This window comes from Epinephelus fuscoguttatus, linkage group LG16 (assembly GCF_011397635.1).
Source record: "Epinephelus fuscoguttatus linkage group LG16, E.fuscoguttatus.final_Chr_v1".
Classification (NCBI taxonomy): domain Eukaryota; kingdom Metazoa; phylum Chordata; class Actinopteri; order Perciformes; family Serranidae; genus Epinephelus; species Epinephelus fuscoguttatus.
In genome coordinates this window covers 28839919-28867878 of record NC_064767.1, presented here as the reverse complement: position 1 = coordinate 28867878, position 27960 = coordinate 28839919, and the positions used below count along the sequence as shown (strand labels likewise).

General features: G+C 42.5%; 1 protein-coding gene across 4 annotated transcripts; it reads right to left on the bottom strand.

Annotated features, from left to right (window-relative positions):
• Window positions 1-214: 214 nt before the first annotated feature.
• Window positions 215-27922, bottom strand: srfb (serum response factor b). 4 transcript variants are annotated; one of them, XM_049601074.1, is made up of 8 exons: window positions 26879-27922; window positions 22082-22348; window positions 9194-9434; window positions 5149-5307; window positions 4395-4505; window positions 3730-3927; window positions 3535-3636; window positions 215-3005 (listed from the first exon to the last, which is right to left on the bottom strand). In XM_049601074.1, exons 1-8 carry the CDS (start codon window positions 27524-27526, stop codon window positions 2968-2970), a joined length of 1764 nt encoding a protein of 587 aa, XP_049457031.1. In that variant the 5' UTR covers window positions 27527-27922; the 3' UTR covers window positions 215-2967. The 4 variants fall into 4 exon arrangements, with proteins under 4 accessions (XP_049457031.1, XP_049457030.1, XP_049457029.1 ...); XM_049601073.1 differs by having other exon boundaries at window positions 3560-3636; window positions 5149-5304; window positions 26879-27921; XM_049601072.1 differs by having other exon boundaries at window positions 3560-3636; window positions 26879-27919.
• Window positions 27923-27960: the final 38 nt, after the last annotated feature.

Here is a 27960-nt window from a genome sequence, read left to right as displayed (position 1 = left end):
CCTCCCGCCTCCCAATGCCTCGCAGAGTTATTTGTAAGTGATGCAGTCTCTCGGAGGCATTGGCTCATTTATTCCTAATCCGCTGTCTTCATTACAACACTGCTGTTAAACAATGTGTTAGGTTTCATTCAGGACAAATCTGGTTTCTTTAACATCCTCCGTCCCAATTAAAAAAAAGTTCTTCAGCAGGAGATGTGGTCGTTCTTTGAACAGCTCACTGTGTTTCATCTTGTTTTTATTACAAAATGTCTGTACAACAAAACAAAAATACACAAAATAACCATTTCTTTCAACGACAAGGTGAAAACCACAAATTCTGTTCAATAATCCCCCTTTTTAAAATAATATTTTTGAAAAAAAGAAAAAAAAAACCCACCACATAATACAGGGGAATTGAATGTCTTTAACCTGTAAAGTTCCTATGCAAAACAACCCTGCAGGATGACATGACATCATGCACAGGAACAGACCAGAGAACACAGAGCATGAAAATGACCTCTCATGCCAGTGAAAAACTGAACAGCAGTCAGCACGGTTACTTTATCCTCTGTCACATTCTCTTTGGCTTTAAGCCAACGTGCTCAGTCATCCACCTAATACCGCAGAAATGAGTCAAAAATCTTGCTCTCTGGGCACGGCAGAGTATGAAAAGTCAGGTGAGGTGGTCTGGAAATAAGTCAATCCTACATTTCCCTTGTCTAGCAGTGATTTAGAAATCAGCCATGGAAAAGAGGCACTATGGTGCAGAAAGAAGGCTCTCAGTCTAATAACTCTCATTCTCAATGATTGCTGAGGTACAAACTGAGGTTGCAGTCAGCTAGGGTCTTACAGTTGTAGATAAAGGAGTATATTAATATTTTAAAGCACCTGAAGTTACTTTTCCTAAATAAGAGATCCTTGTTCGTACAAAAATATCCATACTGTTGTAATAGCACAGCAGTGAGACCACACTGAATAACATTGAGGGCTTCCATACAAGGAAACAATAATGCTTTGATTCAGTATTCAAGTGGAGTTTAGAGTGGTGCAAGAGTGAGCCCCAAAACCCGGAAATGAGTTAGCATTTTAGCCCTCCCAGTTCCCTCGTCTCAAAGTCAACAGGTTATTTGAATGGGGTTTAGTTAGATGCCTGAAATAAGGTCTGTGCTTAACACAAGCCTAAGAGACTAACGTTTTGTTCTAAGATGTAAAATACATCAATCAATACCCCATTTATGAATTTTGAAGCTTTTATGTGTCGTAAAAAAGATGGTTGCTAACAGGTGGCTAAATGAGACTACAGAACATCATATATAGCCTAATGCTAGCTTTTCAGTTCTGGTGATTGCATTTATGCTTCAAAAGTAATAAAAGTGGTGTTAATTTGTAAACATCATCTTGCTGATCAAAACCTGTAGGTATCATAATCCTGCAGTAATCCAAAATGAAAAAAAAAAATCCCACAGGCTCTGAAAGAAGGGGACCAGGGCGTAGCTAACTTCCACATCGGCCTAAAAAAATAACATCACCCCTGCAGCACTCTATTGAAGAGGAATTGCCAAGTAATATACAGTCTCTTGTTAAACAAGAAATCTGTGTCCTATGCCCTGACTCAGGTCAGTAATGGCATCACATAATTGAAGTTCTGCAGCCAAGTGGAGGCAGATCAGAGCGACAGGTGTACAATGATCGTTTTTTAAACAACAAAATTCATCTGATGTCATGAAAACCTGTTTGGCACTCTCAGAAGAATCAAGTCGTGGCATTTAAAATAAGTGAACAAACTCAAGTCTGAAGTCACTGAAATATCACCTTTATATTTCCGTGTGTGACCACAGATGAAAATATAGATAGCATTATGCTAAAGGCTGAGATAACAAAATCATTCCCATCAGATTGTCATCGTTTTTAAGTTTCCACACAAAGAAAGTGCCAGATCAGGGTTTCATTAGAAAAACCTCACATGCAAAACTGATGATGTCACACTGAATGATCTTGCCATCAGCTGTTGCACTGAAACCTTCCCAGCAAAGTAAAGAATATGTGAACAGTAAATCATAAATATCTTATGTTTTACATGTTGTGACCGCGCTAATAGATCCTGTTACAAATGTCACAATAAAAAAGAAAACATCCAGCGTTCTTTCTCCATCTTGTAGTGAAAACTCCCGACAGCATGACAGTATATCAACATATGATGGTGTATAAATTAATTTACATATACATGTAAATAATTCATCTTCTTTATGCAAATCATTTCCATGTACATACAAAACCACTACGTAAAAAACAACTACATGCCATCTCACAAACTAAACCAGGCTAAAAATACAAGTTATCAATTTAAAAAAAAAAAAAAACTATGTACATTTCCAAATGTCTCTCTCTCTCTCTCTCTCTTTTTTTAATAAGTCATTAAGCGTCTCCCCGCCAATTTACAAACCCCCAGATATGCGCGCACACACAGACACACGCTTGTGCACAAGTTTGCTCACACTGGAACATTCAGACAAACAAATGTCTCTTTGGCTGGTGTGAAGCTGTGGCACCTCGCAGTGTGTGTGTACATGTAATTACACATTTCAAAAAAAAAAAAAAAAACACACGCACACACACAAAAATAATAACACCATCTAACGGCATAGAAAATAGCTTCCGATGATGGATGTTGTGATATCTTTCCTATGCATCTGCGAATATATATATATATATATATATATATATTTATATATACCAAAACATACTGTATAAGGGTCAGCCACACATATGCCCTTGATTGTGTGTGTGTGTATATACTGTATGTACTTTAAAGTCACATTCAGAAGTGTGATGTGAAACTCTGTAGGAAGGCATCAATAAATAGAGATGTCAGTAAGTCTGTCTGTCTGTGTGTCCCTGGGTCTGCCGTGTTCAACAGCTCCAGCCGTCTGTCAGTCGCCCTTTGAGTTCTGTGCTGCGTCCAGGTTGACCACCTGGAGCTCCGTCAGGTTACTGCTGCTGCCGCTCGACTGCTGGCCAATCACCATCTGGAACACAACACAGCTACGTCAGGAGACAGAACAGAGAGCCAATCGCGTCATCACACAACACTCAGCACAGATGGAAGTCCTGCTACACTACATGCTGTTTGTCATAGGATGGTGTTGTAAAAGATGCTGACGTTTTCTGTAATATTTAACGCCTTTAATCTATGAAATCAGAATATGTGGAGCGCAATTTTGAAGGAAGGACTTTACAGGTGCATATAATCAAAACACCTATATATTTTAAGCCAGTTTACAAAAAGGAACTGATTCACTGTAAGACTAGACTTTGTAAAGTGGATAAAAAAACATCCAAGTTTTGATTCCCATGCACTGCTACAGTGGTGTTGCGTTAAGTCTACTGCATGTGTACTTTGCTGAAAATCACAGATAAAACAAGCTGCCAGCTGATCATTCATACAAGAGAAGCCACAGGTGATGTTCCTGTGGCCTCTGTGTGCCAGTGCTCTGTTAGGATGCATTAGTGAGGTCACGTGGCATGCTGGTTGCATAGGGAATATGAGAGTTTCACTTGTAAAATGCAGATCTTGCCGTACTGGGTGTAGCTGCACCGCTGAGACGGGGATCTGCACCGTGCCTGGAGGTGCTGTGAGGAACACCTGAGGGACAGAACCTGGGGGAGGAAAGAAGAATTGCATTGTGTTTATTTGAAGTTATGCACAACCCAGTGGGCGGTGTCTCTGTGTGTCAAGCCTGTGTTGCTCACCTGTGTCTTGGGCCTGTGCGTGGGAAACCTGCATGGCTGAGGTGCCCTGGGAGAAGGCGTTGAGCACGGCCAGCCCCCCGTCAGCCAGCCCCGGCGTGGAGGCGTACATCACTGTGTGGGGGCTGGGGTACATCATGTGACCCGCAACAGACGTTGGCACTGACGAGGTGACGATGGTTGCTGGGAGACTCACTGTTGCTGGAAGAGAGAGCAGTGGGGAAGGGAGGAGGGAGAGAAAGTAAATGTCACACTGAGGGCAAAAGGTGTGTGCATACATTGGCCAGCAGATGGCGCTTAATATCTGTCAAAATTCAACTGCTCACTCCTACTTGTGCAGCATGTAGTGGCATGATAACACTTTTCTCGAGGACACAGCTCATTCCAAACAGGAGCAGAAAGAAAAACACCACACAATATAATTTTCTTGAAAAATTGTGCAAAGTGCTGCCACTCATTCAGATGCTGTTATATTTGCACTTTTGGGCCAAACTAAAATTCTGATGGTGGGTTTGTACAAAAGTGAACTTCATAAAAGCTTGCATATCATTACATTTTAATTTTAGATTCTGCACTTGACATTTTTTTGTGGTAAAATGGCAAAAATGGAGCTGATTCACCAATAAAACAAAAAAAAAATGACAGTTTTGCTTCTGGGTGTGACCTACCGGTGGAGTTTGTGGAGGTGTGGGAGATGTCCGGGCTGCTGTCACTGTTGGAGGTGGACTGGGTGTTGGGGTGGACCTGGATCGCCTGGAGCTGCTGGGGAACCCCCGTGCCTGGAGACACACAGAGTGCATACAGCCACTACAGTAAGTCATCAAACATCCCACACAGGGAATAGCGGGAGGTGCAGTATGGGGACTGCAGCAGTGGGGGTGGCATATGGTAGCACTGGCTGGCAGCAGATGGCGCTTAATATCTATCTCAATTCCAGGGCTAACTCCTACTTGAGCAGTGTGTAGTGGCAGAATAACACTGTTCTTGAGGACACAGCTCAATCAGGAGCAGAAAGAAAAACAGTGCATGTAGGAGGAATACAACACAACCTTATTCTTGTGGGACAGCAACACACAAGAGGACCCTGCTGTCACTCACTGAGATGAGATGCTGTTACATTTGCATATTTAGGCCAAACTAAAATTCTGATGGCGGGTTGCACACAGGTGAAACTTCATAAATGCTACTGTATGCCATCACGAGTCATGAATGTTGGCATATGGTAGCAGCAGCGGTAGAAGCAGCGCTATTCGCTGAGGTAGAAGAAGTAGTTGTGCAAGTAGCATTAGTAATCATTAGGTGCATGATTATTAGTAGAGCAGAAGAGTTAGCATTAGCAGTCCTAGCAGCAGCAGTGGCAGCTTTATGGTGATGTGATTGTGATTAGTTTAAAGCAGGCACAGTCGTGGCAGAGCAGGTCACCTGTGAGGGAGACAGCAGCAGGGAAGCGGAAGACAGCCTGCTGTCCCTGCTGTGGGGCGGCGGCCAGGGCCTGACCATGCTGCCCCTGGAGGGCCAGGGAGTGCTGCTGCAACTGGCTCAGAGGAATGGTGGGGGTGCCGGGGGGGAGAGGAGTGCCTGCTGGAGGGGCACACACACACACACACACACACACACACACACACACACACAGAGGGGGGGTTGAGACTGAGTGCGAAAGGATAGCACAGCTTGAAAAAGCGCTAATTGTACAGGTGAACGCCCTGTTTAGCCAGTGATGCAAAGTTGACATTTTTTACTTATGTTACACGTTATCAAACATTTAATATTATTTATCCACCTGGCAAGTTCTGTAACTGGGTAGATAACATGACTGTTGCACAACAAAGCAAGCGGCAATGAAGGATCTTAATTTTAAAGTAGAGGTGGACGATATGGTCAAAATCGTCTATCATGGTATATGTAATATTATATCACAGTAACAGTATATATCATGATACAGTCATTGTACTGTAAATCCAATTAAGAGATGGTTGGGTAATAGCCTGAGAGACAACAATGAAAAAAAATGCCTCACACTGGACACCACTTGAGTAAAAATAAAAGTTAATAGAATTAATCAACTCTAAAATTCATTCAAAATTAAAGGCTAAAGGCTCCTGGGAAAAATTATTTTAAGTGTTACAGGTTTCTGTATTTACAACTTCACTCTTGTCCGCCATGTCTGTGCAAATAGTGCTATCTTGTGAAAGAGCTGTATTCGCAAGATTGCAAGAATCATGAGAATCACGAGAATCCAGCCATGATATGCTACGTAGCCTGCCCCGTGAATGTGAATTTGCATTTCCAAGGAAAGCAAAGGAATGACCCGCCCTACTCTCCCACTGATTGGCTAAAACTGGTTGCCTTTGTTGGTTGGATTGGTTAGGTTTAGGCAAGAGGAGTGCGACTGGTAGGACCCTACAATACCAGAGTGACGACACTTCCATTGACTCCTGTGGTTTGCTGAAGTTAAGCCTCACGCGCCCTCTAGTGGGGCATGAAGGCATTACCTTTCCGACCAGAAAACCCATTTACTTACAGTATGTCTGACGCGCACCTGCTTGTAAGTTGATCAAAACGGCCTTGTTTTTACTTTTAGTTGTCTTGGTCATATTAAGTCATGCTTATAATTTGTTTATTTCAAAATGTAGAGAGAAACATTATGGTAGACAACTTTTTTTTTTTTTTACCTGTAAATGGGTCACCGAGCTATTACGGTAGATTATGGTTGATTATGGCTAAAGTATACTTGCTCCACGAAACGTGTGCACGTTTGGCTGCCACGTGTATTTTGCAGTCGTTTGGCGCGTAGACCACACACTTTTGTGCGAGGTAGCATGACACGTATGCGAGATGCAATATTCACATGAACACTAGAGGCACTCGTGCGAAGTATACCTAGAGACTGTGAAATATTCCCTGTGCTTTTCCTCATTGATTGCTTGTATGGGTAAAACAATGGAAACAAACTCCCCATGTAATTGGTTAAGGGGCTGCACATACTATCTCCGATGGCGGCGGAGACGCCGCCTTTTCCTCTGTTGAGATCTTAACAGCTATAAAATTATGATCTCCTCTTCATCGAGAGTGTCCATGTTTGTGTTTATCTGGACATACACTGTCACTGCCTTTTTCGCGACCTCTGTGTCTGAGTGCTGCGGTCTGCTCCTAACGGAGACCACCAGTATCAAGCGTTTTGGCTGCATCAACGAACGTCTGTGCTGCACCAAGTATACAAACAAGTGCAGCACACCGTGTACACGTACGTTTGGCCACGCAGCAAGTATACTTCTCGCTTTATGCTTTTAGGTTTGCTTGACTTTGGAAATGCACAAGAATTCCTGGTCGCCAGCAATGCAGCAAGACTGAAGTTCAGTCAGTTCTTGGTCGGATACAACCTGCTATCCCGCCACTAGAGGGCACGTGACCAACTTTCCGCTTGACCAACGTGTGTCGCTATTCTGGTATTGTAGGGTCCTAGGGTAACAATGTTGGGGTAAGCCAATCAGAGGCAAAGTAAGGCAGAGGGAGGCGGGTCATGTCTTCGCTATCCTGGAAACGCAAATTCGCACCCTAGTTAGCTCTCGCGGTAGAAACGGTATTACCATATCTCCTCTAGCAGTGATTACCTTTCTACTGTCACATGTTATAAAGTATCATATTGCTCAACCCTATTACAAGTAACACACTGTGAAAAAAACAGGGACCCAATTGTAAAAACATTTCTCCGTAGCGCAACTATTGGTCAAAAACTCCCACACACTGGGTACCTTTAAGTTGATGTTACATTAAAAACATCACCATGAAGTTGAATGTTTTTACAAAAAGGTCAGTGAAAATAATGCTAACATTCAATACTACATACGGTAGATTCAATACATACGTGGTTGCTAAGTCAAGTGACGCCTTCTGTATGACTGTATGAAGTGGTGATTAAGCAGTTGGCTGCCACCTTGACATTTAATTCTTTTCAAATGGTGCGCGATTTGTTTCATTTGCTTATTATCAAAGTGTTTTCTTCAACAAATGGCAGATATTTCATTTCAGAACATGACTCTGGAGTTACACCCTCACATTTGGTCACATGCTCCATAAACAGTTGCTGCAGTAGGGTGGGCAGGCCGTTTCAAGCTGTCAACTGAGGAGGTTTTAGTGTGGGAGGGTGTGTTGTTCCACCTGGCACTGCTGCTATGTGCCAGACAGGTGGTGAAGAGGAGAGAGAGAGAGAGAGAGAGAGAGAGAGAGAGAGGGTGGAAAAAAGAGAAAAAGAGAGATGGTTGGAGAGGGGGGAGAAAGATGGAAAAAGAAAAAAAAGGGGAGGGGGGACAGAGACATGGCTGTCTTTCAGCTGTCAGTCATAATAACACACAGGATCTACTAGTGGTCATGGTGTCTGTTCAGATGTGGCAGGCAACCAACACACTGCAACAACTAGCTTGTGACATTGCGGCAAGTACTTAGAAAATACAACACAGCCGAGCACAGGGCCTGTTCTGCTTCACAGCTGCAACACACACTCCTGTCTACATGTTAACAACAACAACAACATACACTGTAGTAAAGAGTGCACCTAAATGTCAACAAGCCTCTTTCAGTCCAAACAAATATTCCACAGCGCTGAGCTTCTTAAACAGATAAGATAATATCTAATTAAAATATTGTGATATTTAAGTATTCATGATGTCATTTGGGAAACCATGACCTCTTGGCATCCCCTGGCTCCACTTTGAGTCCCCAGTATTTCCCAGCACATCGACCATGAAAAGGAAGTGAACTGAATAATTACTGGGGAAAAGCCAATTTGGAAACACTTTAGGGATCCCCAAATCAGAGCCTGTCGTCCCAAACTCCTCATTGAGTTGGTACGGTAGAGGTCCCTTGTGTTTAAGAGTGTGTCTGTGAAGTCCCCTTTAATGAAGGGTCATGTCTAGTTCAGGACCACTCTGTCACAAAGCTCCGGCTCCACAAAGTACGTCTCAATTATAATTTCAGCACAAGCCACCGATCCTTCATTGAATATTCATGACTAATTATGGGCCATGTTCGTCATCCCTCATTGCCAGGTCTATTGTGTCCCTCTCACCTAATTATTCCTGTCCCCAAGTGACAATCAAAGGCAGGGCCAGTCGCCAATAGACATGGCTTTCCTGGATACTGAGGGCTTTGTAAAAACCCGAGGCCACTGAGTGCTGATGACTGGATATGAAGGGCTGTTGTGTGAGGTAAACAGCTTGAAGAGAGAGGCACGACCACCCCGAGACAGCTGAGGTCACGGCACAGTGCCATTCAAATTCTAATCAGCTAATAAGCTAGACAACACAGTGACATTAACAAAACATGAAGCCTGCAGAAGCGTCAGTTCAAAAGGATGAGGTTAAGATAAACAAACCATCAAGAATATAATTAAGAATTGTAATAATTAAGAATTCAGACAGAGCTCTGGATGTTGAGGTGAAGACAGCCATTGTTTTGCTCTCCTACATACCAGGCATGAAAGTAAAGCCTCCGGGCAGCTGCATAACCCCCGCTGAGGCGCCGGTGGTCTTGAGGACGGTACCGTTGGCGCTGACGTTGCTGCTGGCCGAGATGGGTGCCAGGTAGTTGGTGATGGGAAACGAAGGCCCACTGCTCACCTGCATGGTGGTGGAGGTGGTGGGCACTGTGCACTGGGTGCTGCTGGTACTGCCTGGTAGGCTGGCTACCGTAAACGTCGGCTTAAGTGTATCCTGTGAGAGAAAGAAAACGCTATTAGTAGAAGACAGGAGAAGGTCATTAGATTTAATTTAATTACTACTGGACTCTGTCATGGAAGAAGGTGTAAGTTGAGGGCAATGTCAGCAATTTAGTATAACCCTTCCATGAACTTACGGGATTCGCAAGAGACTGTTTTAAAAAGGAATTGTGCAGATCAGCCACCGATATATCCAGACTTATCATCCCAAGTATGGGTCAAGCTCAAGCGGCAATCTTCCAGCAGAAAAATAAAGCCAACGTTTAAGTGCGAAAAACTGCAGTTCTTTTAATGGCCACTTGAGGCTGGCTCCAAGAGCAAGTCAATGTCCATAGCCACCCACATTAAAATAGCCAACTTCACAGCAGGAATAAACATGTTTACGGCCTGATACAACAAACGGTTTTGGTTCCTGACAAGTTATGCATAATTAAGGGCGTGGCCGCTTTGAGTAACAGGTCAGACCATCAGTTGACAAGTCTCTATCATAATGACAATGTTGGTTAGGTAATATAAGCATGGTATGACCAAAGACTGACAGATTGAGTATTGGCGTAGCCAAAGCTATTTCAGTGTGTTTTCAGTTCATGAAAAGTTCATTGTAGTGTTCTGGTCCTCTAATAAAGTCTTGTTCAGCATTTTGATATCCTAAAAAACCCTCTGAGGAGTTGGATATTCAGTCTTTTGCCAAGTACATTTTGTTTTAAATGGTTTTAAGCCTGTTTTTTACTTGTGAAAATTAGCATTAGCATTATCACAGTTAACCATAACTGTAAATGCATCATGCTAACCAAGCTAGCAGCTAGCATTAGAGTTATCTCCACTTTCTTGTTTAAATATTGTCAACTCGAGGCTTCAAAAAAGGGGTCAACAAACCAAAGGGTGATGTCACGGTGGTTACATCCATTATTTTACACAGTCTATGGCCAAGCTCCAAAAAACACTGGCTCCTTCAATTCCCATAATGCAACTCAGTAGTGTCTATTGTTAGGCTTTCCCTGGCTGGTTAATGCCAACAGCTTTCAGTAAGAGAAGATAAAAACATATTCATCCAGGGGGAAACTGTTACAGTTACAATACAAACTGAATAACTGTGCAGAGCAGATAAACAAAAAAATAACAGTACAGGTTATCAATAAGGTGCAAAGACCAAATGCACACAATGCCAGAAATGTAAGCAGTCAAATAATGACCCCCACATCTATAGTTTGTAACACTGTCTCGAGCCAAGCTCAAGCCAAGCCCAAGATAACCCTGATGACATCATCAGTTGCTTATATTTCAAACTGACACACTTGTTCATGCTCTGTTCTGCTATAAGTCATTATCCCAGTGACCGCAAAAGCAACACCAGGAAAGTTTCACGTGAGACCACCTAAAACAACACCGTTAATGGGGCCTTTCCTCTTTAAGCGGGAGGAGGAGGCTTTAATACTTGCAGTGTTTTCAGGGATCAATGGATGGGTGACAGAAACCAGAGAGGGTTTAATAGACGAAGGGCAAATGACATAAACATGGTAGAGAAACAGGCTGGGACCCTCTAATTGCATCCATATGTAAAACACTTAGCAGAGCAGTGAGTGTTTCTCTGACCAATCAATTCTTACAAAGAGTCTAAAAAGAGCCAACAGTTACATTAAGTTGGAAAAATAAAATCATGTCTTGGAATATTAGTGGAGGATTGTGGCTTAGCGCTGAGAAACATATCCAATCCTTTTAAAATGCTACTCCATAATACATAATGACCAACAGAGGAAAAGATATAAAATCCAAAACAGGTTTGTAGAAACATGACTGTGTATCCTCTCTGAATATTGCCACACATGACCCATCATCATCTACCTGCTTACCCTGCTACAATTAAGGTCCAGTCACTGCTCAGACAAACTCTATTGAAGACTAACAAAAACATTATTTCTGCTCTCATTTTTCACGGAGTTACTATGACAACTACCTGACCATGTAACATGACATCTCAGTAAAACATGTAGCGATCAGGCAGACGAGATGCTCACATAAATTTAAGATCAATGGAGGTGAGACGTAGCATGGCAGCACACGCTAATGTGAGCACTGAACAGCAGAGCAGGATGTGCTGGTGAGTGGGCTGCGTGATAAGAGCAGGGTAGGCGTTAGGCCGGGACTATAAAGCACATCTAAACCCACCATGCCTGGTTCTACACACTTATACAAACACTTTACCACTTGATACTAATGATGTGTAATAGCAGCATGGGAACAAGCCTACACATTAGAAGGCATGGAAGAGTTTCCATGGTCCTTTGGGTTTAATGCTCCTAGATGGTTTGACTGAGCATAGATACAGAGATGTTGCTGAGACACATCAGTAGTGGCATAATATTACCTATTGATGTATGTTAATAATTGGTGTGATTAGGTCTGGGCAATTATATATATATATATATATATATATATATATGTTGTATTATATCATGATTTTTGATGTCTTTGATGTCGTAATATCCTAAGTATTGTCTTGCCCTGGTTTCAAAGGCTACATTAAAGTATAGTGAGGTACTTTTCTATACCTACAACATTGTTGTAGCTGTTCTATTTTCTGCCTTCATTCACTTAAGTCATTACATCCACATTACTGATGATTATTTTGCGAAAGTCTCATCATGAAAGCACCAACAGTCAACCCTTCCATATCGTCACAATATCAATACCAAGGTAATTGGTAAAAAAAAAAAAAAAAAACCAAGAAAAAAAAAAGTATTGTAATATTTGATTTTCTTCCTAACCCTACAGTAGGTGTGATCCCAAGTCCAACATGGATACATATCCTGTGGTTATAGAGGACATCATGATAGACTGTCTCATTTCAAAGGCTTCTCCACGTGTAGCCCAAAAAAATGCAGCTTTCTTTAGCCTTGGTCCTCAGCATCCCATAACGGGTTATAAACTCCTCAATCCCAGACTTTGCTGTACATTATCACTCCCTCTCCCTCCCTGTCTGTTCTATACTGCATACCATCTTATACCAGGTAACCCTGGTGATTTCAGCTTTGAACTTTGAGTCTTCATGTATTGAAGTTAGGGCTGCCATGATATCAGATTTCCACTACATGATTATCATGGCCAAAAGAGTATTTTCCATACTATATGTATGGAAAATTGAAAAATAATAATAATACCGTCAGCCAAATTCATCTTTAACTTTGTTTACTGTGAGTGTTGTCTCTTTTTTGGCAAATGAATTACAGTCAAACAACGAGAGTGGGAAGGTGAAGAGGGAGTCTGTAACTGAAACTGGACAAAAGCACGGACTGGACAAAAAGAGCAATTACATCTCATGGATAGTGAGAATGCAGTTGGGGGAGGGAGACAAAGCGAACACGGTATGAAACAGAAATGATTTAACAGGAGCTGGATGATATTTACATGAAATTATCATGTGCATTATTAACATCAAATCAATACTTCATTTTTAAGCAGGCTCAGCTTGGACCTCAGGTTCGATAAAGGACATACCTTTGCAGGCCTTGTCCTTTGGAGGATCCAGCCTCGGAACTGGGCCAAAGCTATTGTGTCATAGATGCAAAGTTCTCGATACACTGCAGCAGTGTTAACAGCTGAGGTGAGTGAATAAGGCTTGTTATATGGAAACAACAGCCATGTGTCGCAACAGACAGGCTTACAATGAGCAAGCAAGTGCAATAAAGTGTGTTGCATCCCATAGGCTTGAAATTCTTAAAATGCACATTCATTATCAATGACAGAAAGGCTGTGTGGAAGCAAGCCAGGCCAGCCTCCCTTAGCAAAGCACTATTGGTTTTTATATGTGACTGATTACGTGGGTGAGAGGTGGATGATCCAGCATGGACTCCACTGATAAGGCCTTCCAACACACATTACACTACCATGCAAACATTTCAATGCAGCTACTATACGGATTGGCTCCCAGTCAGCAACATCCTGACATTAAAGACAGTCTGCTAGTATGGCTCCCTGCAATGACTCAACAAAAGGTTGTTTATTTGGTGAATTTAAAAACTCAGAGGATTAACAAATGATCAAGGGTGTTGCTGCTAACCGAAGAGTTTTCTGGCCCTCTTGACGAACAGACGGCAAAGCCGGTATTGTCTTGTACAAGCTGCCCTGAATCAAGAGCCACACAGTGCTGAGCAGCTAATTTTCTCGTCTCAGATCGAGGACCTGCTGAGGGGCTCTGACAGTCCAAGGTCCTTTACCTCTTTAGTTAAACAGCAGCTGGAAAGTCAAAGAGGGAGGGCCACACAGAGGACTCACAGTTGTTCTGCCCTTTCAAACAAAAAGGAAAACGGAATAAAATCACGCAACAACAATCTGTCAAGCATTCACCTACCAGCTATCAGGCCTGTCATTCATCAGTGAGTGATCGCTGACAGTCAGACCATGACGCAGCTGTCAACACGTCTTCATTTGCCTAGACTTTCCAATTTTGGTTGAAGTAACAGTTGTTTCATTAATGTTCACTAAAAATCAGAACAAATGGGAATAACTTGCACTGCGTCGGTGTGGGGTTACAGATATTACTGTGTGCATGACAACAGGTAAAAATATCTATAAGATGGCCATGGACGAAGAGGATAGCGGTCAGAACAAAAATCAAGCCAACAGCTCTAGTTAACAGTGAAGATAAAGTGCGTTAAGCTAATAGCATTGTGGTGGCATGCTTCATAGCCACAGCAGTAGCAGAGTGTCTGCGTTCGGCAGGCAAAGCAGAGACAGACCTGTGTGAGGTTTAGGGACAGGGTAGGGGCGAGAGTACAAACAGCTGAGGGTACAGACAGCTGGCGGGAAACCTGAGCACCTCTGAGGGGGAATTAACCCTTTCCAGGCCAGCTGAGGCAGCAGGAGGCCACATGAAGTGACAGCCGCCATCTGATTCTTAGCAGTTCTTACCACTGGGGACTCAAGAGAATGACTGAATTCCTGTAACGGACTGAGATGCTTCACCTTGTACTATCATTAAAAAAAAGGGACACCATGGCTTACTAAAGGGACAAGGTTATGACACTGCTCGATGGAGAAATACACGGCTTCTCTTGCCTTCCTGTCATGTTTCAACAACTGATTGATCATCCAGGGTTTAACCTGTGTGGTAACCTATTGGTCTAGTCAAACTTCCACCATCTCTGTGACCTACATAGCGAGCTTCCACTGACCTACTGCTTTGTTTGACCATCTCCATGTGTCTCCTGTTCAACTGGCCAGTCTATAAACAGCGCTGGCTTTTAGTTCAGAGTCAAGGCAGTGCATAGTAAACATAGGCCACAGTGGTGTAATGCATTCCCTCAGAGAAGATGTGTAGCCAAAGCCTCGGCACTGTCATTTCATTTCCTCCTGAAGTCCATGTCCTGCTCCTTTTACTACAGTCTTACACACTGATACATCACATCATCGCTGTCACTACAATCAAGCCCCTTCACTGTCATCTTCGAACTTACTGTATGTCAAATTGGTATACATAAAATTAAAAAAAAAAAAAAAAAAAAAAAAAATCAGACCTGAAACAAGTTGTCTATTAATGAGTTGTTCTTAATTTGAAGTTGTTTAAATCATGAAAGTAATTTTTAAAAACAATAGTGTCAAACTTTATCTCATTCTAGCGTCTTATTTGTGAGAATTTTCTGCTTTTCTTTGTCGTGTGTTACATGAAACTACATATTTTGGGGTTTTGGACTTTTTGGTCACACCAGTAATTTGAAGACACCACCTTGAAGTGGTGATGGGTATTTGTCACTTTTTTTGGTACATTTTACCAAACAAATAACCCATTAATTGAGAAAATAATTGGTTAATTAATTGATAGTGAGCATAGCTGTTATTCTGCCATGGTTGAATTATTCTGAATTATGACCATAAAGCTGTGTATCACCCTGAGAGTAAATTGTGGAGAGATTTCTTTCACAAATACAAAATCAATTTAAGTTTTTATCACAGATTTTTACCACTTGTTTTCAAATCAACCACACTGCTGCTCCTCGCTTCGGGAGGGAAAAAGCGGGGCCTGTCCTGGGGAAACACGCCACTTTGTATAATGAGGTACCAGAACGTAACAAATGAAGTCACAATTTATAGTCGTGCGAATGGAGAGCTGAGTCGTCTGGAATAAGCAATGAATCCTCTAGACTCAGAGTGCACAGCCACTGAGTGAACTCTCAATAACATGCTAAGTAATCCATTTTACAAGAGAGGGACATTATTTCACTCCAGCAATGAAGAGATCCCAAGTATTATACATGCCGCCCCTCCTATGAACATATGAGAAACCCTAATATAAAATCGATGAGGAGGGAAAAAAAATCAATAAATGCAAATCATGAGAGACATCAGCAGTCTTATTTACACACTCGAGACTTCTAGGCTTCTTTGGTTTGGTAGTGGTGCTACATAAACACTAAGTGCAGAAACCTTTTCTTGGAGCTCTTGAAAAGTTCTCTCAATGTGCTGGTTTCCAAATCTTGTGTGTTTGTAAGGGTTCTATATATGGTAAAAGAATAAAAGCCTCCGTTGCCCTCCTTTCATTAACAGATCATCATACGAAAGAGCCCGTTTTAAAGTAACAGGAAATGAGAGAGTAATTAAAAAGAGTGCGACACAAATGATTCCCTATTCACGAGGGATTAATCATTCCAAATTGAAGGTGACAACTGGCAGACTCGTCCAGTGTTGGTTGGAGAGCCCATTGTGCAGTTTACTGGTGGCTGGCCCTCGTCTAATCTCCCATTTGCTGGCTCCCATCTCCCAGTCTGTCACCCTGCCAGCAACATGGAATTTGCAGCTCCATTTGGGACTGCTAAAAAAGGCAAGGCAGCCCAAGTGGAGGAGGTGCAGCCAATGGCGGCTGACCTGTCCAGTTGCTTGCTGTAAAATAAGGGGGGTGGATGGGGGTTGGGGGGGTTGACATAATGTTGCTTTCCTCCCCTCTAACAGCCAACATGCTGCTCTCACTGCCGACACCGCCAGAATCCCTCTGACACCACCACCACCACCTCTCTCTACATTTAGGAGCAGCCTTGTGATAAGAGCGCATATCTGAGTAAATTAACTTTCCATTATCTCACTGATTCTCTCTAGTCACCTACTTCAAGCCACTGCTCTGCCCTTAGAACAGCAGTTAAGACAGGAGGACTTAAGAAAATGATAAATACTTTATCTTTTCAAACACAGTTCTCCATTAAAAACTGCAACTTAATTACCAAATCACTTTAATTTCTCTGGGGAGACCAATTCAAATTTATACATATTTATATGCGAGCAATATGTTCAACAAAGAGGCTGTCAGACAGATCTGTCGCAGGATGTCCAAAGAGGCACAACGCAGGGAAAACAAACACGTCAGCTGTTGGTCTGGACAGTGGCCTCAGTCTGGACGTTTTGCTTGCGACATAACAGCGGCAAAGACAATGTGATCTGTGCTAATGAGCACAACAGCAAATAGACTTCACCAGGATTAGAACAGCAATAGCACTGACAGCCAGAGCAGCAGGGAAGAGAGAGAGAGAGAGAGAGAGAGAGAGAGAGAGAGAGAGAGAGAGATGGAGAAAGGGAGAAAAGTGAAGAGAAAGTGAACAAGGGGAGAGGAGGGGAAAACCAGAGGAGACTGTGATACTGAGAATTCTATCCTAAGCTAGATCCTCTAAGCAAACGAGTTGTGGGATTTGCCATCCTCTTCCAAAAATAACCCAAAAAGCATAATAACATCTGTACTGTGGCACGCCTGATATTATAAGGGAGCCACAGAAGCCATAACAATCCAAAGATCTGCTGGAGGAGACCATAATAATTACTAATGTACCCTAATTGGGAAGTATTGGTGTTTCATTACTGGTGTAACCACTTCTCCCCTGACCTTCCTCATTCACCCTTATGTCAGACATTACATTTCTCAGAATGCTTTTCTACAGCCCTAAGAGAACAGTGCTGCACGTGTTGCCTTCAGCATTTGGTTTTACGTACTTAATGTGTGCTGCGTGAGCAATAACAATAGAAAAGCCAGGGTTTTCCAGTCACGCATCTTAAACTTAATGTTTTATTATCTTAACACCAATACACTGATTGTTCTCTGTGTGACTGTTGAAAGTAGGTGCCAAATGATGTTTTCAGAAAGAAGCCCACGCTCTTCGCTCTGACATCTCTTACTGCTAGATTACATTTTGCAAGCTTGGTTTTAAAAAACAGATTTAGGTCTGGTGACACCAACCAAAAAAAATCAATTGAGCCTAGCTAGACATGCTTCAGACCGATCAGCAGATGATGAGATGATGATAATGTGACTCCCAGCCTTTTCAAAGTTTCAAACTTTAACAAGCAAACACACAAAACCATCAGCTGTAAAAACAAGTTGTAGGGTGATGCGGAGCATGACTCTCAAACTGCATGGCCTATTACATGCCTTAAAGGAGTACTTCAGTTACAAAATGACCATTTGTTTGTTAATGACTCACCCTGTGCTAAACTGAATTCAAGAAGAAAAACATTTTTTTCTTGCATGTCTCCATGGTGAACGAAGAATCCAAAAACCGAGAAAATTCTTGAATAACTGTTTAAACACAGCAAAACTATATCATAACATTTGTTTGCAAATTCTCACTCAAGTCGTGCAGGATAATCCATGTCTTATTTATTCCAGTTGTATGCTCATTACTTCTCAAACACACTGGAGTAGTAGCGCATGCGTTTGAACTCGCAGGTGTGCTCCTCGTCCATGCGTGAGACTGCTTATGCGGAAGTGTTTTAAACTGGGAGAGTAATTAATCAGTCCCTCCAGAAAATCGCGTTCTTGCGATCAGAGTAATTAACGCAAATTCAACGAAAGTCCGCATTATTTATGGGGGCTTGCAATTTTTTCAAAAGTTTCGTGATTTTTCTGCGTTTTTCCGCATTTCCCAGCTGACCAAAAGTCGTCACGCATACAACGTCATGAAATGTCATCAGACGCATCATCAAATCGCGCTAATGGCATTGCAGTATGGGGAAACGCTCTGACATAAGAATTTGCACTGTTTAAATGCATACAATATGTGCTGAATGTATTAAAATGTTATGTTTACAGAAGATGTAAGATACATGTTGTTTTACAGTGACATTGTCTGGATTGAGAGCTACAATATTCACTCAGGATTTTGCAACATTATTGGAGTCCATGTTTTGAAACTAATTAAATAAAATTAAAGAGGAGAACTATAAAAAATATTTGCAGCAATTTCTTCTTTGTAAAATTCAGTATGGTTACAATAACATCATTTTGCCCTGCAATTTTATTGCAATTTTTTGACAAAATTGGCCGCAAATTCAAGGTTTTTTTGCTGCGAGATCCTGGAGGGACTGATTTATAAATGAATTTTGTAGGTAAAATATTCTTCTAAATTTTCTTTTAGAGAGTAATTTTGGTGAGTCGTTCAGGAGAAAATTGATAACATTTCCAGAACACACGTTATATTTTTCCACATTGAAATTCAGAAGGAAACTGCTGATCCTTTGTTGGACAGCCAATGTAAAATTACTCCTCTTGAGCTAACTGATCTGTGTTGTTACATGGCGAACATTGTGGGATGGCTGTGAGGCTTTCATTTTGTTGGACTAGCACCAAAAGTAAAAAGCCGTTTACATTCATTCACTCATGGCGGGCTTCTGACTCAATTTCAGTGCCACAGCGATTCCTGAAATAGAGTACTGCATCATTTTCCACTATATGCTAGGTATAGCATCATACTTGGTGTTGGGAGTCACCCTGCGTTTAGGAATCATACTAATCGTAGTATGTATAGTAATCAACTGTCAAGAGAGAACATCCAGGATTGATGGATCTCTAACAACAGCTTTTTTAACCACTGAAAAACATCAATCAAACTCCACTTGTCAGCGGTCCTTGGGCTCATTATGTATGACAATAAGAAAAAAGGTGCACAACTAAATTACAAACTGAAAGCAGGGTGATATCACCAATTGCTGTTTGTATTTTCAAATGTAATCCAACAGGAGTAAATAGGAAACAAATATTTAGCATGAGAATTTCTGCAGTCACATGATTTTATGAGCACTGCTTACAGCACCAAATTATGTCTACCTCACTTATCTCCTAAGCCTCTTTCTGTTGCTCCTCCAAAATGTCCTCCACATCCCCCATCAGCCATTGCAAACACTGAACTGTTTAGACTAGCTTGGACTGTATGTATGACATACTACTCTCTTGATGAATAGTGTCCAGACGCTGCAGAGGTGCACACAGTCACTACGCATCAGACCTACTGCACAGAAATGATCCCTCGAAATGGAGGCCTCAGTATCCACCTGCCACCTTAACCATAACGACAGCGATCCTGACATGTATCACATAATGACAATTTCTAGTGTTTCCATCTGTGAGCAGTGTTCACAGGGCCCATGCTGGTCTCCCACAGTCATAATCGCAGTGGGGGAGCAGAGGTCACAGCGTCACTGTAAACCGCGTAAATGGACATCATATAAAATGGGACGTAATGTATCGCTCAAATGTTTCCATTCCACCCGCTCATATCTACATCCTTACCTCCCCTCCATATCACTAAATGAGTGGGGGGGTAGGGGTGGGGGTGGGATCACAGGACTCTAAAGACAGCTGCAGCTTATAAGGAATGTGAGGGGCCTCAGCCAAGAGAGCAGGCAGGGAAACCATACCATATATGGCAACAGAGGCAGAATCTAATTTTTATCAATGAGCAGAGCGGGCATAAGAGTGGCTTAACATGCAAAGGTTGATCTCCCATCCTTGACGGTGTATGGTACGTGTTAGTTAGTGCCTTGTAAAAACAGCACGCAGGCAAACAGGCCTGGAAGTGTCCGTCTTCAAAGGGGCGTACTTAAGCCATGTAAACAGTAGAGGGAATCTCTGCTTCCAGCACGTGAGTGCACAAAGGTGTGGATAGCGAAGCGCGTCTGCTGATGAATTTACCGCTTCACTTCTACATCTCAAAGACCTGGGGTTTAAGAAACCTTGCAATAATGTGGTAGAAAATACAGGGATGCACACTGCAGCTTGTCATTAAGAATATGACGAGGTCACACAGCCAACTAACTCATTTCTGTCATGCCAATTTTTAGGTTAGCGAGTTTGAAAACTGCACAAAACTCGTGATACTCCAATATTTTCAGAAATGTAAGTTCTCTTGAACAGTCTCAGTGTTTCATCCACGAACACAAGACAGCTCCATCCCAAAATCAAAGATAAACACCAAAGTCTTCCATGTAGCCGGCTGCATGTTTCTCATCCTAACACAACCCAGACCTGCTGTGATTTATCTCTCAGAGTGTTACGAGGCTTTCCTGGATGAGGGGTCAGAAAGGTAAAGTGTAGACAGCTCCCTTTAGTGAGTGGGATAATACTCCACATCTTATCTGGCTCTCCCTTCGCTTTAGAGTGCTTTGAAGGACTGCTGAGACTTTTTGGTTTAATTAAAAATATGACTTGGTGCTCAGAACCAAACCACGAGCCCAAAACAGAGGCCACGCATATCACAGGCAAAAGTTTGAAACAGTGTTTACAATAGGACAAAGATTATTTTCCACAGCTGCTTGTGGGTTTGATTTATTTGCTCTGCTCGTGTGCTGGGTCTAGCCTTTTCTGGAGAGATTTCCCACTATATCCATTAGTGACTTTCTATGGTGCTTTATCAGTTTGGTTTTTTTTATATTTGCTCTGCAATTCATGTCTCCGCTGTAAAGCAGACAGTGAGTCACAAAGACTTTAACTCGAGTGCCATTGTTGCTGAAAGCAGAGGAAATGGGCTGTGGGGACAGGTACAGAAATGAGCACATTCAATTTTGGGGATTCACTGCTGCAGCTTCCCTACAATCATCCCAGAAGAGATGGAGTGTATTCTTAAAGGTCCAGGATTTAGAGGGATATACTGGCAGAAATGGAATATAATATAATAAGTGTGTTTTCTTTCTTGTATAATCACCTGAAAATAGGAATCGCCGTGTTTTTGTTGCCTTTGAATGAGCCATTTATATCTACATAGGGAACAGATCCTTGTTTGTGGATATCTGCATGTTGCACCGCCACGTTTCTAGAGTAACCTATGACAGACAAACCAAACATTGGCTCCAGAAAGACCCATTTGTGTCTTTGCTTCAGCCATCGTAGTTAAAGGTCCATTTGCAATAAGCAACACCAGGAAAAAACATACTTGTAATGTGAAACTGCTTTATTCAGTGTTTGTACCTGTTTATCACTGTGTGTCTTTGCATTGGCAAGGAAGAGACCTTAATGATAATCAGGCAATAATTTGGCTCCCAGTGAAAACTTAAGCTATTTGAGAATAATGGTGAACAAACATTAGCATGTAGTGGGTGAGCTGCCCATCTCCGACATGCCAAACAGCGTTGGAGAAACACTGATTTGCAACGTGAAACTGCTTTACTCACTGTTTTAACCAGATTTTATTACCTGGTCTGTTTGTATTGGAGAACTGGAGAGGAAAAGACCTCCCACTACAAACCTCCTGAACAATGAACACTTAAGAAATTCTTGCCAGGAGAGGTTTCAGCTTTAAATCTCCCTAAATCTTACACTCTCAATCTGTAATTTCTGTCCTGACTGCCTGTAGGACCTGTCCCCAACAGCAGACCTTTCCACCTTTTGATTCTAACCTTTGTGTCGCCCATGCTCTCCGACTCAGACACCTGGTAGGTGAGGTCTGTCTCCTCAAAGCCCGTAGCACTCATGCGCTGGTCCGTAGAGGGGTCAGAGCGTGGTGGCGAGTCCGGCGAGTTGAGGCATGTTTGGATCAGGGCTTTGCCCGTTTCACTTGTGATCATGGGTTGGAGTTTGCGAGTGGCAAAAGTGTAGACATGTCCCGTTTCACTGGCCACAAGAAGCAGAACCTGGGTTCCCGTCAGGGTGGAGAGTTCATAGGCCTGGAAGAGAGAAAGAACAAAATTTAAGGATGTGACAGACTAGAATTTAAACATCAGAAAGATATGGTTCACCAAATAGGGGCTTGGACTACCTTCATCTCATAAGATGAACCTCTAGGAGACAAGAAAAAAACCTAGCCGAGAAAACACTAGATCTAAAAATACGCCTGTAGTGAACCCTGACGTATAGCACAAATGAAGCTAAAATAACATGAGATAAGGTTCCCAGAATAGAGAGTGTGATATAGCTGAGAGACTGATTGCAGCAGGGGACTGGCTTGCATACACTGGGAGAGTTGTAGTAACCCGGTCTTGACGGAGGACACAAGGAATCATTCTTAACACCCAGAGGTAGCTGACTGTGAAACGTGAGGCCAGCATCACAGTCGGCTGCCTCATCATTTATTATACAGCGTGCACACACACTCACATTGTGTAAAGGTAAAGCACAATGAGATTCGACTCTATCGCACACACAAACATGAGCAAACACACACCGATGCTGCTGCACTCAGGGTGAACTCCTGAGAAAGCTTTTCTATCTAAATGAGTCATAAGTTATGTGGAGGATGCTTCTGGTGCTGCGAAGGCACAGCGCCAGAAGCATCACCTTGGTGAACACAGTACAGTCGGAGGTGGCTGATAGATGTGCCATTGTACAAGAGTGCACAAGAGGAGGAGACGATTCACATTCAAATTAAAAGATTTTATTGAGCTGTTACAAAACCATGCATTCATACGGGTGTGCTCTATCGTGCTCTAACACTGTGTTCATTATGGGCCCTATCAGTCCGGTCCTCTATATGTGGGCACATGCTGTAGCTGATTGTATAATTGTCTTTTGTGTGCAACGATATGACAGCAGAGCACAGACAGGCTAATGATGACCAGCTACTGCTGTAGTGGCTCAATGCTACACCGCGCTTGTTTCACTTGAGCACTTCAAACCTAAATTATATAGAGGTTTTTTTGGTGTGCGAGTGTGTTGGTGAACAGTGTTAAAAGGGATCTCTGGTTGTACAATTCACCTCAGCGCCTGCTAATGCAGTATTACAACAGGTAATGAACTACACAGCTCCAGTCGTCCTCTTTCACTACCACCTTCCTTGATTGGCTCTGCAGCAGCTATAGAGGGGTCTCTAACAACAGGGTCTGATGTTTGGCCAACATCCAAGGCAGAAAAGGGACTAATTTGTCACCTTAAGAGTGCTGGGTGGCAGCACAAACTAGATCCACACAATGCTTTAATAAGTTTCCTTGCTCTGCTGATTTTCTCATAAATATTCATGACTGCAGAGTGCGGGTGGAGGGGGGTGGGTACAACTCTGTCTGTAATTGGTTCCTCTGTCTCAAAAAACTTCCTTGTCCAAATGAAGACAGAGTGTAAGATAGTATGGACGCAAACATGTTTGTGCAATTCAAAACAACAGAAAAAAAAAACCAAAACGGTTTTTCAGGTGTTATCTTGGCAGTTAGAACACGAGTCCCAAAGGTGGCCTTGTGACTATACAGCTGCCAATTTAAATCCCTGGACTCCCCTCCACAACTTCTGTTGTTGTAGCGCTGCAAAGCCAAAAATTGTGGCTTTACAAAAAAGCATGCATGCGCTGTGGGCAGTGCTTCATAGGGTTGTAAATCCCATGTTTCATCTCGATGTGATATTCTATTGTTTCTTTAGACAGCAATATATTTGCTGATATTAATAAGTCTGCCATGACATGATTTCAATTTAATTCAATGAATGGTGCTAGGCTGCTAGCACTGTTTGAATGTTTAGGACAGGTCAGAAATGGTGACACAGATGCACCATGGGAATTTCAAAGTAAAGGTGTATCTTAAAGATGATGACAACATGTATTGATGTTTTTACTTTGCAAGGATAATATTGGATTGTTGTTCATTGAATCGATATATCGATCCAGAACAATGTACTGTTACACCCGTAGTGTTTAAACAATTAGTTGAGTTAAATGACAGAAAATTAATAAACTTTTTAAAAAGATATTTAACATTGGAGCCAGTTATCCAACTTCTCAAATGTAAGGATTTGGTGTGTTTCTGTTTTTGTTTTTTTTTAATCTCTTTAAAATGAATAAATCTGAATTTTAGACAAGCTATTTGAGATTTAACTTTAGGCTCAGAAAAAAAAAAGGTGATGGCGTACAACAAACTTTCATTTGGATTAATCCTTCATTTTTTCAATTGATCATTAAGTAATTTTAATTTAATTTAACACATTTTTAAACAGGTAAGTCCTGCTGAGACCTGGCCAAGACAGCAGCATAAGAAAAAGTTACAGCCAAGCAACAACCACATAAAAAGCATAAAAGATATACAGTAACATGTAGAAATATTACAACACGTACGCACAATGACAAGAACCAACCAAATCATTCACCCTTATACTTATGAGAGCTTTAACATCAGGAAGAGAGACCAATTCACATAGTTTCAAAAATTTTAAAGACTATTCCAAGTGAGAGGAACAGAGCACATAAAAGCATATGTAATGATTTTTAAAAATGTCAATTGAAAGTACCTGGAGTCCAAGTGTCTTCAAAACCCCAAACTACTCAATTCAATATGATATAAAACAGTAAAAAGCGGCAAACCTTTACATTAAAGAGCTGGAACCAGTGATCTTTTGACAATTGATTAATTAATCGTCAATATTTTTTACTGAATCATTTCCTTTTAAACAATCAGCACTAGATATATCATAGAGGGGAAAGCTCAGGTGTCAATAATAACATTAATAATGGCGGTATTCCATGTAGGCAAGCCAGTTTCAGAGACCCAGTTTTGTGCATGTTGGCTCACTTGCATGGTGTATTGGGCCACGTAAATGGAATGGAGCCAAAATGTATGTTACTAGTCACATCTGTGGTTTTAACAAGTCAAAATGTCAGCCATGAAAGCAACCTTTAGAGCATAGATGCAAAAAGAACAAACACGAAAACATAACCTTTACTGATCAGATGATGGAACCAAAACAGGAATCACAATTAACTGAGTAATTGAGGTAACAATCTTCATTGCGCAAGTATTTACATGCACGTAATCAAAAGCATATCTGAGAAGAACACAACCAGGCCTATGCTTCACTCACCACATCCTTCAAAAAAAAGCAAAAAAAAAAAAAAAAAGGCAAAAAAAAAAAAAAAGCAAGGCTCATCCTAGAAACCAGTTTGAGACCAGTCTACTATGAATCTTCCCACTCCACCCACCACTCAATTTCTGTGATGGTTGACATAGTGTAGGCAACATTTCCAAAAAATCTCTATCCGCACAGTGTGTCAAATAGTGTTCATGTTGCCAAGAGCCTACATAAAGACACCTCAGTTTCCACGACAACAGTCTGAGATACATAAAAAAAGAGAAATACAGCAGAGTACACAGTACAGGCTCTTCAAAGTAACACGGTAACAAATGAAAACTCCTGCACTACAATAAAGCATTGTGTTGATTTAAAGTTATAATGAAAAATGGCCATGTCTACAGCAAAACAACTGCTGCTGTGCTTCTGGTCAACAGCTGACCTCGTCCCCAGATAATCAACTCTGATGCCAAATAGCAATACTTTATCATAGCAGCAATGGCGTGCTTGAGTTGTGGATTTCCAGTGAAATACTGGCACTGAACTTAGCAGACAGTAATGGAGGCAATTATGACTAACACCGGGCAACTTCTGTCTTCTTTAATGTCAACTGCTTATGTGCCAGACTCAACTCTTAAAACTGAAACCAACACAAGTCACTGGATGAGGCTGGATGCTTGTGTCAAACCGTACAGCGCCATAATGCATGCACAGACAGACAGTCCCCGGCTCCTGTCTTCTGTTTGAGTGCTCTTTGACTGTCCTCTGATCTCGTTTCCCTGGGGTTTAGTCAGCTGTTGGCACCTACAGGCCCGCTGCTGCTCACCACCGCATGGCTGCTGCCTGCAAGCAAAGCCCTGCTTCACATTGACAGAGGGAACAGCCTGTGCACTGAGGGCTACTGATGGGGAACTACTTCCAACAGTTCTGGGCCTGTCTGTCTGTCTGTCTGTGTATGAGTGCATGAATGAGAGTGACAGTGTATCTGGAGGTCTGTGTGTGTCAGGCTCGCTCTGTGTGTGTGTGTGTGTGTGTGTGTGTGTGTGATGGTTGGGGTGGGCATGCATGCTCATAAATAGAATTGTCATTTGCTCAAGTCTATTTAAAGCCAATTGCCTGTCATGAATGTTCTGACTCCCTCACATCCAGTGAGTCAGTTTGTGCCACAATTGTTTTTGTCTTTTACAAGAAAGAAAATGGTCTGATTTACAACAGGTCATAAGCCTCAAACTATGATGTAGGCCCACTATCATGTTACCCACTGGTGTGATGATTGGTGTAACCTTAACCTCACTGTTTATTCCATGAATGAATGATTTCCCAGCACCATATATTACAGGCCTACTGCAGTAGGCTACAGGCCAAACAACACTCAAGTGACACTCAAATGTTACTGTGGTTGGATGAGATCCAAAGGCAGTCGCCTGACTCACCTTTTTCATAATACCAGTCTTCCTCTTGCTGAAAGTGGTGTACCGTCTCAACTTGTTGTCAATAAATTCCATCTTTATCTTTACGCGCCCACGTGTTTTCTTCCCTGGCTTTGCCCCGGCGACCCCTCCGGGCACCATGCCGTAACCTCCGGGAGGAATCCCCACCTCCTGCCCCGTCACCGCAGCCTCCATCTCCCCTCTCTCCCGCTTCACCCCTCTCCTGCTGTCCCCGAGTGAACCCACTGGGTCATCATCATCTCCGGAGTCCGAGTCATTATCCGAGCCGCTGCACAGAGGCGCACCCTCTCTGTCGGGGTCGAACCTGGCTCCATGAGGCAACACAACTCCCGTGTTCAACCCCACCACCATGTTACCCTGGACGGCGGTCTGTAGAGGGGTCACACCAGTCCCGTTCCCCGGTCTCGCGCCTCTCGGACCCCCTGGACCATTAGCCCCCAGCATCCCGACGGCGTCTCTTTCCCCCTGTCGCCCGGCAGCACCGGCACTCTCGCTGACCCCCGGTAAAGCTTGCCCTGTTCTGACTAAAACGGGACGGATCCCGACAACCCCCGAACCGTGTCCTGTGGTACCTCTGCCTGACGCTGACCCGTTTCCAGATGGTGCCGATCCAACCCGGCTCGGTAACATTCTATTTACTAAACCGGGTCTCTAAACACCAGCCAACAGAGCTGGAGCGCGTTGTCTCGTAAATGGCTGATACAACGCATACACGCCTGGGCCACACAATGTAAACAAACCAGAGCGGTCGGTGGTTTGGAGACTCCAGGAAATTACCGAGACAAACTTTCGAAAGTGATGCTGCCCCCAAGACCCTTCAACCCCGGCTCAGTTTGGTTCACCCTCCTCCTCTATTTCCAAAACTCTGAGCACTTTCTCAAAAAGGAAAACGCGAAGAGCGCCCTGGATGTCGAGCCGCCATGTCATGTAGTCCGCATTGCGAACCGAAAATAACCCTCGTGTCGGCCTGCTGGAGACCAAATACTCATTTTTACTCCATTAATACCGCAATATTTATCTCATCACGGCTCCATGGCGCATAAAAATATCTCGTTTTTAAACAG